Consider the following 18,586-nt stretch of genomic DNA (forward strand, 5'->3'; position numbering starts at 1 on the left):
GAATAGAATACAATAGAATAGATTAGGTTTCTCAGTGTGGGACATGTACGACAGATAGCCCTGTTCTCCTGGTCTAACCTCCTGCATGAGTAGAGGTGGTGGAGAGGCGAAATTTAAAAGAAAAAAAATGTAATCCATGTTGCAGCCACTTGTGTCCAGATCAATATTAAAAATGTGATGAAAAGCCGACTTTAAATAGTATGTTGTATATTGATTTTTGTTTACGTGAAGCTATTATAAAATAAAATGGTCACTGTTTTGCTACTTTGTTGCCTTATATAGAACAGTGAAAACATGAGAATATTTTCTCATTCTTTCTACAACACCAAGTCCAAAAAAGTTGGTGGCAAAACAGCCAGGACAGTTTGCAAAGGGCTGGATAAGTGTTACTAATGAAAAACAGCTGGAGGGTCAATGTTCAACTATGTGACAAGACAGTGTATGAAAAGAGCATGCTAGAGAGGCAGAGTCTCTCAGAAGATAAGATGGTCAGATGTTCACCAATCTGGGAACAACTGCGCCTAAAAATTGTAGATCAATTTCAGAAAATGTTGCTCAATGTAAAATTGCCAATGCATCATGTGTTTTTCTCACACAGGGTCACGTTGGAATTGTTTTGGCATATATGCTGCCATCATGTCAGGTAGGCTTCTGCATTTTATAACAGTGCTTCAGACCACACAAGTACGTGGATATATATGAATGTGTCTTGTTTCTTTATTCATTTGCCATAAAAGGAAAATAAAATTACTTGCTAATAGGTAAACTTCTAAAAACAAAGTAACCTGGAGGAGATCTAAAATTATATACCGTATTTTTTGCTTTGTAAGATGCACTTTTTTCCCCCAAAGTTGGGGGGGGGAATGGGGGGTGCGTCTTTCAAAGCGTACATGCCTTACCGATGCCATGGGTGTAGGCTGCAGGCTGGGATGAGGGGTGTCTCCGGGTGCCCGGCAGTTGCTGGCCGTTGCTGCGGGTGTCTCAGGTGCCCAGCAGTGCTGCGTGGGTGTCCGGTGCTGCCTGGGGCTCTGCCTACATTTTGCTACAGGCCAGAGTCCCGGTAATTCCACGGTTCCCTGTGCGTGGGCGGTGGACTCCGGGAATATGGCAGCCGCCGGGAGCGGCGCATACGCAGATGTGATCTTGGGGCCAAGATCTCGAGAGATGAGATTTCAGCTCTGAGATCTCATATCTCGAGATCATGGTCCTGAGATCACCATCTACTCATGCCCTGCCCCCCCGGCGGCAGCCATATTCCCGGAGTCCACTGCACATGCCCGGGAAACCGTGGAATTACCTGGGCTCTGGCCTGTCGCAAAATGTCAGCAGAGCCCCGGGCAGCGCTGGGCACCAGAGACGCAGCACCGGACATGCACCAGCACAAGACCCCCGCAGTAGCACAAGGCCCCCGCAGGAGCACAACACCCCGCACCAGCGCGACACACATCGGAGCCCCCCTCATCCTAGTCTGCGGCCTGCAGCATCACCCCACTCCTGCCTCCAGCAGCGACCCTGAGACCCCGCTTCACCGCACCCACCACCCCAGGAAAGCAATAAGACGCATGGATTATAAGAAGCACCAGCAATTTATTAAAACAAAAAAATTTTCTTATTTTTCTCCTCAAAATTTGGGGTGTGTCCTTATAATCTGAAAAATATGGTAGCTACAGTTTCCTTTTATAGGTTCTAAATCTATTGCTTATAAAATATTTGATAGCTGTGCATCTTACAGACATTGACAATAAATCACTGCTGTGTTGTTGCAGCGCATAGCTAGCCTTTGAGTCTATGCTGCTGTACCGTTATGGTTTATAGGAGAGACTTTGATGTCATTACTTCCTGTGATTTGTTTTTGTAATTATTTAGAATTCTAGGATCTCTACTGAATTATATATGTCCTTGTTTCTGGACAGTAGGCATGTAACTTGTAGATTAGATATTAATAGACAAATGGGAATGGTTGAATTATAACTTTTTATATATTGTATGTGATATTGGTCTGTTTCATCTTCCTATAGTCTCTGTCCAGTTAAAACAAAAATACTGACAGGTCTACAAAAACTGTCAGCTCTTACTTTCACCCCCATAGACAATGAATGGAGTTGCAGGGCGCTTGTGCAGCTGGTTGCTCCATTCCCCTGTTCCTGGCTAGCAGGGATACAAAACGGACCAAAGCCCCCATCCTGATTATTAGTGGGAGTCCCAGCAATAGTACCCACTTTAATCTAATAATTATTACCCATCCAGTGGTTAAGTAATAATATTTTTAGACTGTACTACAACCTTAAATTATTAAACTGTGCTTCTGCCTAGCTAGTTCGTAGTCTTTAGGGCAGTACTCACTAGAAAAAAAAATATATATATATGTTTGTGAAAGGAAACCTGTCACTAGGTTTATGCTGGCTGTTCCACAAGCAACGTAAATCAGACATGCTTGATTGTAACCAGGCATGCTTTTCTCTGAAACGCCGCTGCATTCCACAGAAGTTGTGTGTTGGACAGCCGGCGGGGACTATAGGTGGAGACCTAACTAGTTTGGAGCAGTCTCTAGACAGCTTCTCCCTGCACCATTCCAGGTGATTGATGGGTATCCTACTATGTACACAAATAGGAGAGACCTGTCAATCACTTAGAGCTGGATAAGGAGAATCGAGGGGCCCTACTGGATTAGTCAGGTCCAGCTCTATGGTCACAGACTGGACAAACTATGTTTTCTCTGAAAGAGCAGTATGTTTCAGAGAAACACATGATTAGCTGTCATCAAGTAGCCAGATTCTGATTTATGCAGCCATGGTTCGAGCAGCATGAATCTCATGACAGGTGACTTATGAATATCTGATAAATGAGTTCCACTTTTAGAACTTGCACAAATTTCAAGAACCGGTCCCGGTATTACGCCACGTGTGTATTTTATGTGAATGGGCATGATGTATGGAAATGCTTACCATGACTGTTGTATCTTCCAACTTTAGGGTCAGTTATCCCTGTAGAAATTCTATATTTATTGCACACATCTTTTTCTGTTGCAATAAAAGAAATTCTCATCGTTAGACAGAGCAGTCCTATAATACAATAACATAAGACATTTTGCTTCTCCGACTTCAGATTGTTCTGATAGAGAATAAAGAGGAGTCTTTGATGCGTGCCAGGGACAGAAGTAATGGATTAGGATTAAGTAATATCTGGTTCGTTCAAGCAAACTTGGATTACTTTGCTGGGAAGTTTAATATAGGGGTAAGTAATTTGTCATGTCTAATTGTGTCTTTTCTTAGTTTTTTTATGTAATGCAGTTTTATGTTCAAATTTCTGCACTGGCTGATTATGGTGGTTTTATGTAATACGGTATATTTCTTTTTTGTCTCTCTTTTATTTTGAAAAGTCATACCATACATGTATTTACACACAAAACATTCCATTAGATTACACCGAACATAAAACTAAACTTGCAAACTAAACAACTTGCCTTACACATTCCCTATACATCATACAATGCAGCATATTCGCATTTCTACGTGTATAAAATGACTGGGCGTATAAGACGACCCCCAACTTTTCCATATAAAATATGAAGTTTGGGATATACTCGCCGTATAAGACGGGGGTCATCTTGTACGCCCAGTCATCTTATACGGCGTAGCTAGTTGCAGATTCCTCATTGACAGAACTATCAAATACATCAAAATCCAGAATTTCCAGCCCAACAGCAGAACCTGCAGGAACAAAGATCTGCCACAGACAGTGAGAGCTAGGGAGGTAGTTGTTGGGAAATCCTTGAGATAAAATAAGATCTCTGTCTGCCGGGTTTAGTACAGCTCCACAATCAAAATACACCTTGCATTCCCCTGGCTCTGTGATCCTCAGCAATAAGCTTGTCAGGAAGATCCATGCTGCAGGAGGGCTCCCCATATCTGGAGCTGCAGCTGATCCAAGACAGCACAGTAGTAACTGATGTGAGTCTCTTAGATCTTGGCTTTCCCACAGTGGACCCCTCTCTCTGACTCAACCTTCCTCTCTGGTTTTCACTCCGGCGTGTGCGGTGCGGATGGTTCCCAGGGTCTGGAGGACAGGAGACTCTCCTTCAGGCCCTGGGATCCATATTCATGTAAAAAAAAGAATAAAATAAAAAATATGGGATATACTTACCCTCCGACGGCCCCCGGCTCTCAGTAGTGCAAGCGGCGGCCTCCGTTCCTAAAGATGCATTGAGCGAAGGACCTTCATTGACGTAGCAGTCGCGTGACCGCGACATCATCGAAGGTCCTTCACTCACTGGACAGGACCGCTCCCTGCACACGCCGTACCCGGCGTATAAGACGACCCCCGACTTTTGAGATGATTTTCAGGGGTTAAAATGTCGTCTTATACACTGGAAAATATGGTACATCCATAAATGACTGTCCAAAGTAAAGGAACGTCCAAGCAGATCTTTATCTCTCCGTCGGGTCTTGCCTACCTATCCATACATTTTGGAAAAAGTAGAAAATGCTTCCGCAAATATTCCTACTGATTTATAGGCATAAGAAACCTAACACAAATTGAATGATGTGTGCTAAAACTGTTAAAATTCTACATCAACTCATCGTCCAAATATAGTTAGAAGCAACATGGCCATGGACAACTTTTTCCTAAATGGACTGGATTAAAGCCACAGTCCAAATACAGATATGATGTAAAAACCTCTTCTTGTGTTCAATGTCATTCATATTGATTTGAATATCACGCCAACTAATCTCAATTAAAATTCCTTGGGACAAAAACACAGTAAAGGGAATAAAAACTGAATACCAAAAGGTTACACTACAGCTGTCGAAGAAGATGGCCAAACTTCTACACCCAGGAGAGAATATGTCTGCTCTATCTGCAGGTTAGCTCACCTTCTTGGTACCCGGCTTGTCTGGAATAGGTTTCCCAGAAAGTGAGAAAACTCTGCAAGCCTCTGATCCTGGTAAATCTTGATGACCGCTTACTAGTTGGTGTGGAATTGTATGTGTCTAATGCTATTCTTTGTTTGCTAGGTATGAAAACGGGAAAATATATAGTAGACCCTGTGTATCATTCAGTTTTTATAGTAAGCTTTATCAGAGAGCATCAACTTCCAAGAAAGTGGAGATACCATGACTCTGATATTTTGGCATTTCCAAAATTGCTTTTAATCTTTTTTATTTTAAATGGTTTGGAAAAATAGATTTTTTTTGTATAGGCAAACCTTTATTTATTTATTTTTTTAAGGTCAGTCAACTAAGCCAACCATAGTGACCACTGTCTTCTTTTGCAGGGGACCTTTAATGTATTTCAAAAACCGTTCACGTTAAAGGGAATATCCCCTTTCAAATAATATTCAGCCCCGGCTGATAATGTGCATAAATTCTCCTTGTTGCAGTATGACGAGTAAAGCTTGTTAAAAGCCTATGGCTTAGTTATTCTAAAAATTAAAATAATGCAAAATAGCATTTGAAGTTGATTGATAAATTCTAAGTATCATCAGTTACTTGTATTTCCTTTTTGCAACAATTCACTTAGATATTCAATTGGTTTATTTTTTTTAAAAAGTGTCAATAAAATATAATAATGTTGCTAGTAAAGCACTTATTTATTCCACTAATTTCATTGCAAGTTGGAATAAATAGATTAATATGAACACCTGAATATTTTGCTGTGAATTATATAACTCTGTTTTAGACATTGACTAATAATTCTCATCTGCAGTTGTGACATAATTTACTAAAGTCGCTGGGGGTCATTGTTTCATGTTTGTTTTATGTTTTGGCCAGAAATAAAGAAGGATCTTTTAATAGTGTTCTGCTATGCGGACTGCTTCCTACTTTCCTCATGGTAATTTACGAAAGATATCACTATTGTGCCCCCCTAAAAGTGAAAACCTCACTAGTCAATCCACATCAAGAACTGATCATTTAAAACTGAAAAAGGCTGCTCAACCCTGACCTGCCTATTTTAGGCCTTAAAGTGAACCTGTCAACAAGATTTTGCTATGTAAACTACAGGCACTGTCAGGTTGGCGTTGTTACATGGTTTAAAATGATATCTGGGGTGAAGAAATCAGTCTTGTGGTTCTTGTGTAATCAGTGTTAGAAGTTTTATGTTAATGAGTTGCTCTTATCTTGGTGCTCTAGGCCAGAGAAACCAAGTAGAGACCTGCCCACCAGCCGCCACAAAGCACAGGGCGCCAATGTCGAATCTGCCAATCTTGGTGTTCTGTGGCAAATGCTAATAGTCCTGCACGATGTTGGGCTGTAAGCATAACACCCACTTGTGGACATCAGGCCCTCATATCACCCTCATGGAGTTTGTAAGTGACAGTTTAACCAGACATATGGATGTTAGTGGCCTGCTGGATGTCATTTTTTGGCAAAGTCGGCGTCTCATGAAACCCGACCCGATCCCTGTGTGGGGTCGGCCATGCGGTACGCGATCTAGGCGCGAAAGTCGCGTTTCGTATGATGCGTTTAGCGCCATTTTTGCAGCCAATGAAGGAGCGGTAGAGTGCTGACGTAGGTGTTAGGGGGCGTACACAACAACAGGCATTTTTTTTCGCGTGCATTACAGCGATGTGCAAAGTGTAAAATGAGCGTTCTGGGAGCGATGTTGAAAAGAGAGAGAGAGAGAGATTTTAAAAAATAAGAGAGATTTAAAAAATAATATTAAAAAAATTTCTTCATTGAGTTTCGTGTTTCGGCCGAAACCCGACACTTCGGTGGTCGGCCGATTACACTCGACTCGACTTTTAAGACAGTCGGGTTTCACAAAACCCGACTCGACCCTAAAAAACTAAAGGTTGCTCAACCCTAGTGCTCACCTGTTTGAGTTTTGTATGTCACAACTCCAATAAACGCACGTAGAAGATAAAGCTGCTGCAGTCACATCTCCAGAGAGAAGTGATCCTTCTGCATACAGGTTGAGGAAAAGTAGAGAGGTTGACTCATACCTGACAGCGCTGCTATGTAGAATTAGTGGTTCCATGCTTGTAGTTGTACATCAAGTGTTTTGTTAAAGTAATTTGAGAAAGAGACCAGTACGAACTCGAAACGCATGATAAAATTACTTTAAGCACAGCTACAACTATGTGGAAGCACTTATTCTTCACAGCAGCTCAGTCAGGTATACATCAACCTCTCTACTTTTCCTAAAAAGAAAAATTTCTGTTGACATTTTGGGAGTCATACCTTTATTTTTCTGGTGAAGGAGCTGTTTTGTTTTTTTTTTTGTTTGTTTTGATTGGTGCCATGTTTTATATATTTTATTATATATATTGTATTATATAACAAGGCAAGGTGACTAACAATCCTGACGTTTTTTATTTATTTATTTTTGCTTATGAAGTTAACAGGTTACTTTAATATGATTATGTTTAGGAAATGATGGATAAAGAAATAGAGACTATTTATACATTTTTCACGTAAAGCATTTTGTTAACTTCTGTATGCTGTGTATTGTGCCTGTCAGTGTAAAGCTGGTTGAACCTATGAGAAGTACAAAGAAGACTAGAAGGCCTTGACAAGCCATTGGCTTATTGGCCGTTTGTCTTGATGGGGTGATAGGATGACAGAGGAAGCCCCCTTCCTAGTGACTAAAGGCCCCGTCTCACTAAGCGATTTACCAACGATCACGACCAGCGATACGACCTGGCCGTGATCGTTGGTAAGTCGCTGTGTGGTCGCTGGGGAGCTGTCACACAGACAGCTCTCTCCAGCGACCAACGATCAGGGGAACGACTTCGGCATCGTTGAAACTGTCTTCAACGATGCCGAAGTCCCCCTGCAGCACCCGGGTAACCAGGGTAAACATCGGGTTACTAAGCGCAGGGCCACGCTTAGTAACCCGATGTTTACCCTGGTTACCAAAAAAAACAAACAGTACATACTCGCCTTTCGGTGTCCAGGTCCCTTGCCGTCTGCTTCCTGCTCTGACTGAGATCCGGCCGTACAGTGAGAGCAGAGCGCAGCGGTGACGTCACTGCTGTGCTCTCACTTCTCACTGTACGGCCGGCAGTCAGTGAGAGCAGGAAGCAGACGGCAAGGGACCTGACGGACATCAGAAGGCGAGTATGTATTGTTTGGGGTTTTTTTACATTTACGCTGGTAACCAGGGTAAACATCGGGTTACTAAGCGCGGCCCTGCGCTTAGTAACCCGATGTTTACCCTGGTTACCAGTGAAGACATCGCTGGATCGGTGTCACACACACCGATTCAGCGATGTCAGCGGGGCCTCAACGACCAAAAAAAGGCCCAGGCCATTCCGACACGACCAGCGATCTCACAGCAGGGGCCTGATCGCTGGTACGTGTCACACATAGCGAGATCGCTATGGAGGTCGCTGTTGCGTCACAAAACTAGTGACTCAGCAGCGATCTCGCTAGCGATCTCGCTATGTGAGACGGGGCCTTTAGTCATACTTACCTTGTAATGTCTTCAAATCCTGTTCCGTCCAGATGTGTCTGGATCCCAGAATTCCATGCGGCGGAAGTTCATGCAGACGCCTTAATTGAGGCACTTTGTCCTTCACTTGTGGATAGCTGTTCTCCTAGTGGGTATTCTCATCTAATATTAGACTAGTTAGACCACTTGCACACATTGAGTACTTGGTAGTTTTTTTACCTCAGTATTTGTAAAACCAGAAGGGGAACAGTAAGACTCTGAGTATGGACTTCATTATTTCACTACTCCCAGAATTATTTTTCACATGAAGCACTACATGTGGGATACTCCAAAGTGTATCTTAGGCTACTTTCACACTAGCGTCGGGCCGACGTTCCCGACGCTAGCGTTGTCTCCACCGCACAACGGGGGCAGCAGATGCATTTTTCCAGCGCATCCGCTGCCCCATTGTGAGGTGCGGGGAAGTGGGGGCGGAGTTCCGGCCGCGCATGCGGGGTCGGAAAAGGCGGACCGTCGGGAGCAAAAAACGTTACATGTAGCGTTTTTTGCTCCCGACGGTCCGCCACTGCACGACGCATCTGTCGCACGACGGGTGTGACGTGTGGCAATCCGTCACAATGCGTCGCTTCATGTTAATCAATGGTGAAAAAACGCATCCTGCAAACACTTTTGCAGGATGCGTTTTTTCGGCAAAACAACGCATTGTGACGGAATGCAGTTAAAGCTAGTGTGAAAGTAGCCTTACTAAACCATTATTTCTTTAGGCCTTTTGCCCCACGATACAGTGTGCAATTTGGAACAATTTTGCAGGCCGTTCAGCGTGAGGTGTATCAGAAAAAAATAGAACTAGTAGAGAACTTTATCCATTGTACCCAGGGGGCAGAGGGGGCCATTTCCCCGGGCCCAGTCACCTGAAGGGGCCCCCCGGGAGATCCACTGCCGAGTCTGAGGTGTCAGGGAGAGAGCAGCACAATGCCGGCTGCAGAGCCTCCCTCCCTGCAGAGTGCAATGTGGCCACTGGTCTCACCAGAGGAATCTCTTCCTGGCTGGCAGCAGCTGCAGTTACTTTCTGGCTGTGCAGTGTGTGCACGCTTGGTTTGGCTGAGGCACGCTGGGTCCTAGTGCCCTCCCTGCATCTATCTGGACACTTCCTGGTTCTCCTCACTGTCTGCCTGAAAACTTCATCAGTAAGTGGGGATGGAATTTATTAGAGTAATTCGATTTAGGCATATCATGGTCACTGTGGGGGTGAATGTGAGAAGATTGTGGTATTGTAGGGGCTGAAGTGGGAGAGGAGGACAGGGCTCTGTGGGGTAAATGTGAAACGATGGGGGTTATTGTGGGTGTGCAGGGGGACAGGGCACTGTGGGGGTGAATGAGAGGATGGTGGTATTGTGGGAGGGGGACAGGGTACTGGGGGTGAATGGGAGAGTTTGAGGGTATTGTGAGGGCTGACGTGGGGGAGGGGGCACTGGGGAGCTGATTATTATTATACTGTTTAATGTTATGAGATATTCACTCCATCATATGTGAGGGTATGTGTCCTCGAGGTGTATTGGCAGCACTTTGGATATTTTTATATTGGATTAAAGGGTTTTCGAATTGTAAAAAATCATGTATCAAACCCCATACAATCTTTATTATTAAAATGGAGAGCAAACCATGCCACCAAGAAGTGACCAAAACACAACCAAAACAAAACAAAAACGTGTTCCACCCAGTTTAAGAACTATGGGGTAAAGCTAGCAGTCCCTACACCGGTTCCTAGATGATAGCTGCCTGCCGGCGGAGGTTGGCACCCTAGGGGGGAGCGTATTGGCGCCCCCGCTCCTCGATGACTGACCCTAGTGGCCCTGATGGACCCTACAACCTCTGGTGAATCCCACTACCCGTAGGCTAAAGGACCACTAATTCTAAACAGACAACAACTCTTCTAAGGAACGCTAGCACCCATATATATTAAAAACAATATGAACACATGAGGACCAAACCGGTGATTAAATTGGAAAGTCTGAGCAGAAATAGATACCTCTCTTAGGTGGCTATTTGGCAGATATGCCCCTAACACTCCAAGCTGGGGCTATCAGTAGAAGCCAAAAGAAAGATCAATATGCTGAACACCAAGTGTGTGAAAACAGGATACACTGATACTCGTTTGTCCAGTGTGTGTGTCAGCACAATACGGATCAACCTATATCACCTCAATTCTGATATCAGTGCATAGCCCGCACGTGCTTGAGGCCACCAACTGACACTAATGTACACACACCATCTGTTATCGATATATACACTATTGGTGTTCAGCAGCCACCATGACATAGATACTGTTGAAATTGTTGATACTCATCTGTATCACGCCAGACTTCCCACACCGTCTGTCCTTTCAATATTAACGCCTCAACGCGTTTCGCCTGCCTAGGCTCATCAGGAGGCTCGATGGATTGATAGCTTTGTGTCCCACATAGATTGGCTACGTGCCCGCCGATATCTACTCACTTTTATTTCTCCCGCTTGTTACACCGTGTCCAAGCCACTCCCCTTAGCTTCCTGCCTCGTATTCCCATCAACTCTTGCAATTCACTCCCGTGCGCATGCGCGGGCTGGAGCGCAACTGCGCCCGTCTATTCCATACAGGCTCACTACGAGCGTGCGAGCGCTTCCGGTTCATCCGGGAACTACTTCCTGTCTGCGTCATAGTCAGGTGCTCACCGTAAGTGTGTAACTGCAGCCGGTTGCCCAGCAACCCCATGGAAGCGCCTATTTGTTTATATTCTTGCCCCCACTGTTGGGTACCTTCGGAACAGTTCATCAGAGATCTACTTCACAGGACATTGAGGTGCTCGCCGTAGGTATCTGGCTAGATCGAGTTACCTAGTACCATATAGAAACCTTCACACCGGTTAGGGCGGGCCAAGATCCATACATCTCGACTGGGGTGCGATATCATATATCACTGATCAGGGTAGAAGTGCCATATCCAGAAACCTCGCCCATCAAGCCCCTAATCTGTATCCTTTTATGGACTATATCCCTTCAAGGATAAAGATACATCAAATCATTCAAAGAGATAAACTTGCTATGCATGTCACACTTTATATCAGCCACTCCTAACCGCCCACAAGATATCAGGCATACATAAGGCACTCACAGGTAAATCCTGCTTTTTTTCGGTAATTTACGTGTAACGGGGAAAACTAAAGAAGGGAAAAAGATGTCGAGGATAAAATATATAAATATATATAATTTCTGAAAACTAAGAAATCTATACATCAGTTTACATGGTTCAGTTGTCGGAAGCCCTATCAAATTATTATTACATACAGGTATACGAAGAACGCGCCTTCCAGAATATCACAAATATTTACAGAAAACATGCATATGAAACCTGTTCATTTAGACCAAGAGGCTCCCGGGACTCCATTCTAAATATCCATTCACATTCACGGCGTAGAATTGATTTATCTATATTACCCCCCCTGGGGTTAGCACTGACCACCTCCATGATAGTGAATCTGACTCCCGTTATATCATCACCATGGTGGGAGCGCATATGTTTGGCTAGTGGGGTGTCCCGATTATTTCTAATATCTCCCATATGCTCCCCCACTCTTCTCCTGAACTCCCTCTTTGTCTTGCCCACGTAGTCTCTAGTAAATATAGAAAAACTGACTGAACAGCCATCTAGTCTGAACTGGTGCATAACCAAAAAGTCTTACGTAGCAAATAGATAATGGCTGCACTCAAGTTTATTGTGCTAAAGCAAGGAAATGTGCAATACATGAAATGTGAACAGCATAATGGCTTGTGAAATTTATGAAAAAACACATGAGATTTTTAGCACAAAATTTGGCCAAATATTGTGAGCCCATTCACCAAACGTCAAGGTAATCTCAGATCGAATGGGTAACTAACCTGTCTGCCTAGTGTGAACACTTACCTATGGCTAATAAAATGGTAAAGCCTGTATTTATAGAGGAGGTTAGAACCAACTGTGTTTGGATGTAGTTAAAATCACAGCATGGTGAAGGGCGGGGCGTTCAAGTCAGAAAAAGCAATACATAGTAAATATAGAAAAACTGACTGAACAGCCATCTAGTCTGAACTGGTGCATAACCAAAAAGTCTTACATAGCAAATAGATAATGGCTGCACTCAAGTTTATTGTGCTAAAGCAAGGAAATGTGCAATACATGAAATGTGAACAGCATAATGGCTTGTGAAATTTATGAAAAAACACATGAGATTTTTAGCACAAAATTTGGCCAAATATTGTGAGCCCATTCACCAAACGTCAAGGTAATCTCAGATCGAATGGGTAACTAACCTGTCTGCCTAGTGTGAACACTTACCTATGGCTAATAAAATGGTAAAGCCTGTATTTATAGAGGAGGTTAGAACCAACTGTGTTTGGATGTAGTTAAAATCACAGCATGGTGAAGGGCGGGGCGTTCAAGTCAGAAAAATCAATACATAGTAAATATAGAAAAACTGACTGAACAGCCATCTAGTCTGAACTGGTGCATAACCAAAAAGTCTTACATAGCAAATAGATAATGGCTGCACTCAAGTTTATTGTGCTAAAGCAAGGAAATGTGCAATACATGAAATGTGAACAGCATAATGGCTTGTGAAATTTATGAAAAAACACATGAGATTTTTAGCACAAAATTTGGCCAAATATTGTGAGCCCATTCACCAAACGTCAAGGTAATCTCAGATCGAATGGGTAACTAACCTGTCTGCCTAGTGTGAACACTTACCTATGGCTAATAAAATGGTAAAGCCTGTATTTATAGAGGAGGTTAGAACCAACTGTGTTTGGATGTAGTTAAAATCACAGCATGGTGAAGGGCGGGGCGTTCAAGTCAGAAAAAGCAATACATAGTAAATATAGAAAAACTGACTGAACAGCCATCTAGTCTGAACTGGTGCATAACCAAAAAGTCTTACATAGCAAATAGATAATGGCTGCACTCAAGTTTATTGTGCTAAAGCAAGGAAATGTGCAATACATGAAATGTGAACAGCATAATGGCTTGTGAAGTCTCTAGGGCATGGGCAGGAGGCCACATATACCACACCCGTAGTCTTACAATTCGAGAACTCTCTGTGGTAGAAGATTTTCCCTGTGGCGGAGCTCTGGAATCTTTTGCCCGGTTTCATCCACTTACAGAGGCTACAGTCGCCGCATTTAAAAAAACCGCAAGATCTCCTGTCCAGCCAGGTACTCCCAGTCTTGGGTCTCTGATATTGGCTATGTACAAGCATGTCCCTAATTGACCTGCCCTTCCTAAATGTAATATTCGGGCGGTCACCAACCAGTTCCTTCAGGTCAGGATCAAATTTAAGGATGTCCCAGTGTTTTGTAAAGATCTTTCTTACATCCTCATGTCGTGAGTCAAACGTCCCAATAACCCTCACCACGTCCCCAGGGTCATCCTTTATGTGTTTTTGCAACAGCCTCTGACGATCCGTCATTCTAGCACAATTAAAAGCTGTATCTATGACGTGTCTCGGGTACCCCTTCTCATGGAACCTATCTGACATATCTGCCGCCTGACTTTTGAACATATCAAGTCTGGAACAATTTCTCCTCAGCCTAAGGAATTGTCCCTTAGGGATCCCTCTCTTGAGGGGAGTAGGGTGGTGACTATGCCAATGCAGTAGGCCATTAGTGCTTGTAGGCTTCCGGTATATGCTCGTGGAGACTCCTCCATGTGCCTCCTTTTTGATATTAATGTCCAGAAACGCCAGTTCCGTCTCCCTAATCTCAAAGGTGAACCTAAGACCCATATCGTTGATGTTAAGGACTCATAGGAACTCGTGGAACTCCTCCTTTTGCCCCGTCCACACTACAAGCACATCATCGATATACCTATACCACATAGATATATGTTCATGCCACCACTCCTCCTCACCCCCGAACACAACAGTCTCCTCCCACCAGCCCAGGAACAGGTTGGCATACGATGGGGCACAGGGACACCCCATAGCAGTGCCCCTGAGCTGGTGGAAGTGCCTGCCGTCGAAGGTAAACGCATTGTGCGTCAGTGTGTACTCAAGTAGTGACAGTACAAAGTTGTTATGTCTCGTGCATGTCACAGATCTCTGCTGCAGGAAATGTTTTACACCCTCTAACCCTGCCTGATGTGGGATGCTGCTATATAGTGCTTCTATATCAATTGAAGCTAGCCACGCACTTTGGCCAAGACATACCCCCTCAAGTTTAAGGAGCAGATCCGACGTGTCTCTCAGATATGAGGGAATGGAAATCACAAAGGGTCGAAGGATCTGGTCTATGTATAATCCACAGTTCTGTGTAAGGGAGTCCACCCCCGAGACGATCGGTCGTCCCTTAAGGGGGTGGAGACCCTTGTGGACCTTAGGGAGTACATAGAATGTTGCCGTGATGGGAAATTCTGGTAGCATAAAATCAAATTCATTTTTTGACACCAAGCCCTGCATTAGAGCAGTCTCCAAAATACCCCTTAATTCGTCCTTAAAGGTCCCCATTGGGCTTTCAGCGAGAGTCTCATAAGTTGTTCTGTCCTCCAAAATGGAGGTACATATTGCCCGGTATTCTGGGTGGTTCAGAATGACCAGATTACCCCCTTTATCCGAGGGTTTTATAATAATCTGGTCATTCTTCCTCAACTCGTTCAATGCCTTACGTTCATTTTCAAGGAGATTATCCTCTGATTGCCAATCATATTTCTTCAGTCTTTTAAGGTCCCTCTCAACTAGTAATGAGAATAGATCAAAACTACTCATGTCGCCCTGGGGCGGCATCCTTACACTTTTATTTTTAAGTGAGGTAAACGGACCTTTACCTTCCTCCGGGGTATTATAATTCTCTTGTAAGAGTCCCCGAAGTGCCTCATATCCCATCATATCTTCGTCTTGTAGACCTAGTCTATAGCATTCCTCCCTGTTGTTATGTTGGAAGAACTTCTTCCATTTCAATTTCCTACAAAACAAATGCAGGTCCTTGACCCATTCAAAGCAATTAAAATGATTTGTAGGAACAAAGTTGAGGCCTCTCTGGAGTACCTTATACTCATCGCTTGTAAGAGTGTGCGAGGACAGGTTCACAATCAAACCCCTACTTAATTGAAGCGGGTTCTGAGGTCGTAGCCTGCTCTCGCCCCCTGCCCCAAAAAAGAGGAGGAGGAAGAGGAGGTAGGTGTTGACAAGTGTGTAGCAGATACTTGCCCTAGGGCTGTATTGGGTGCCAGGAATGGGGTCATGGTGCCCATTCCACCTTTGTGGGCCCCTCTCCCCCTTTTTCCCGGTCTTCCCCTCCCACCTTGCCATCTCTGCCTGGATTGGTGACCTCTAAAAAATTGTGTATTTGTTACTGTTGTCTCTGTCCTTTCCGTATCAGACGTATCAATGTCGGAGGAGGAAGCTTCAGACTGTCTCTCTACCTGAAAGTTCAGGACCTGATTTTCCTTGAAGTCCTTCAGGTCTCTTTGGAATTGTAGGTGTTTTCTCTCCTTAAGGAGTGCCTGATATCTCTCCACTGAAGACTGTAATAAACCTTCCCTTCTATTAAAGTCAGGATCAGATCTACACTTCAATACTCGCTCTATTAGTTTGTTCAACTCTGTGGTGGATTTCTCAAACACTTTTTTCTCCTCTGCTAGTAAAATTTGCATGAACCTGATTGATGACTCAATTGATTCTTTAAACCACACATTCATTAATTCCCCCCTAGGGTGCCAACCTCCGCCGGCAGGCAGCTATCATCTAGGAACCGGTGTAGGGACTGCTAGCTTTACCCCATAGTTCTTAAACTGGGTGGAACACGTTTTTGTTTTGTTTTGGTTGTGTTTTGGTCACTTCTTGGTGGCATGGTTTGCCCTCCATTTTAATAATAAAGATTGTATGGGGTTTGATACATGATTTTTTTCAGCACTTTGGATGCAGCAAATACCCCGCTCCGCCCCAAAGCGCTGCCCCCTGTTGTATGCGCGGTGATTCTGTATATATTCATTGAACACAGGTGGAATCACCACATCCTATTCATAGACTGTTTTATTTATCTTGTGGAGACAGAGCATCTCCACAAGATAAATAGACACGCTGCTGTCTAGAAAGACGTGCCACATGTCCGGTTACGCAGGTCTGCCTCCTGCGTCTGTGTACGCATAGTGGAGATGGGATTTCATAAAATCCCCTCCACTATGCTGTAACATCTGGAAGCTGTGGTTTCGACGCTGCGGATGTACACTGCGTCCAATACCCAGCAAAAACTCAAGCAATACGCCCCATGGAAACATACCCTAATAGTTGCTGTCTTGGGGGCTGAAGATGGCGTGGTCGGGGGCTTTTTATTATTGCGAGCTCGGTCTTTTATAAGTATTAGTTAAACAAGCATAGCAAAGAAGGTTAATATTACTATAACAAGGATAATTATTAACATAAGGGCACAGACAGACACTGTATAACTCATGCGACAATCGCATTGCAATCCTCGGACTGGCCCGACACCTCTCCTGACATAAGCATGACAGCGTGATAAATTACTATGCAACTGTCAGCCTCAGGTCAGGAGAGCCGACGGTCAGTCCGAGGATTGCGATGCGATCCTCACATGAGACATACGTCCGTCTGTCTGCCCCCTAACAAGTATAACACTACAGTAACCACGGGCTGCATTCTATGTTATAAGAATAAATTGCTTATAATTAAATTATTAAAGGGAACCTGTCACCCCCCAGGGCCTATTAAGGTAATAGAGCCAGCCACCTTCAGCAGCACTAAGGCTGCATTCTGTGAAGGTGGCTCTTATGTTTTTGATCCCTAATAACGCTGAAATATTCACTTTTATAAATTGCGTGCCATACCTGTATTGAGTCTGTGGGGTACGTCTTTTGTCTCCGGACACAACCGCCTCCCAGCCGTCCATCATCCCACCGGGCGCCGATGCCTGGGCTCTTATTTTTCGGCATGTGCCGTGTGCGCTGCCCTGGAACTCACATCAGCTGATGTACTGATATCGCGCCTGCGTGTAGCGGAGGACCGAGATCCCGCCCCGCAGTGTGTTATAATTTATTCACACTGCGGGGCTGGGAATCTGGCGCTGTGCGCAGGTGCGATCTACTTACATCACTTGACATAAGTTCCAGGGCAGCGCGCACTGCGCATGCCCGAGAAATAATTGCAGAGTGCCGGTGACGGCACAAGACAGAAAGGAGGCGGTGCTCGGTGGGATGATGAACTCCTGCGAGGCGGCTGAGTCAGAGGGAGAAAACGTACCCCCCGGACTAAATACAGGTATGGCGCACAATTTATAAAAGTGAATATTTCAGCGTTATTAGGGATAAAAAACATAAGAGCCACCTTCACAGAATGCAGCCTTAGTGCTGAAGAAGGTGGCTCATTTACCTTAATAGGCCCTGGGGGGGTGACAGGTTCCCTTTTATTAAAGGCTTGGGATAATTGTCTGCAGTCACTCTACAGACTGCCAAATCATGATGGGGTGCACCTGCCATCATGAGACCCCAAGACCACTGGTGTGATCAGGTGGTCATGCGACCACGTTTGCTATTTGCACGTGTAGACTAGACAAGTTTAACTTCTCTCAATAGAAGAAAATCGTCACATGACCACCTGCTCTCATCAGCGATGCTGGGGCCATTATTACTGTACATAGGGGGACTCCTAAATATTAAGTAGGCCCTTACGAAGCATTGAAGCCTAACTACTGGGTGGCAGGTAGTGCTGTACCGGCTGTCAGTCTGTCCTGGGGCATCAGTTACAGCCGCCGCTCTCTATACACAGAGCGGTGACTGAAAAAGGTTGAAGTAATAGTATACACAGTTTGTCAGTCTGGGCCAGGTGGAAAAGATGGGAAAAGTGAATGGCTCCACCGGAAAGAACATCCTCTGTAAGTCACCATCTATAACTGTACTGTGATCTCTCATCTCCTGAGGTTCCCCTATACCCACCGTAGTTACAATCATGGTTACCTGGTTAAGGGCCACAGGTGGACACACAGAAAAGGGCCCATGTGCAAGAACAATATATGGGCCCTTTGCAGCACAAGAACTTCTAAAAATATAAAGTTGCACCTTATTGGGCCCCCTTAACTCTTGGGCCCATGTGCTGCCACATAGTTTGCACTAATGATATGTCTGCCTGTTAGGGGCCCACTCACATGTTTGCCCCCCCTGAGCTGAACCCCTAGC

At 44.4% G+C, this 18,586-nt stretch overlaps 1 protein-coding gene across 3 annotated transcripts in view; it reads left to right on the forward strand.

Annotated features, from left to right (window-relative positions):
* GSTCD (glutathione S-transferase C-terminal domain containing) overlaps window positions 1-18,586 on the forward strand; it is a 211,484-nt gene that overhangs the window by 166,671 nt on the left and 26,227 nt on the right. For all 3 annotated transcript variants that reach the window (XM_077278271.1, XM_077278251.1, XM_077278261.1), the window contains exons 7-8: window positions 599-643; window positions 3,106-3,234. In XM_077278271.1, the coding sequence (XP_077134386.1) occupies window positions 599-643; window positions 3,106-3,234 (174 nt within the window). The remainder of the gene's footprint in view (window positions 1-598; window positions 644-3,105; window positions 3,235-18,586) is intronic.

This window comes from Ranitomeya variabilis, chromosome 1, assembly GCF_051348905.1.
Source record: "Ranitomeya variabilis isolate aRanVar5 chromosome 1, aRanVar5.hap1, whole genome shotgun sequence".
Taxonomy (NCBI): Eukaryota; Metazoa; Chordata; class Amphibia; order Anura; family Dendrobatidae; genus Ranitomeya; species Ranitomeya variabilis.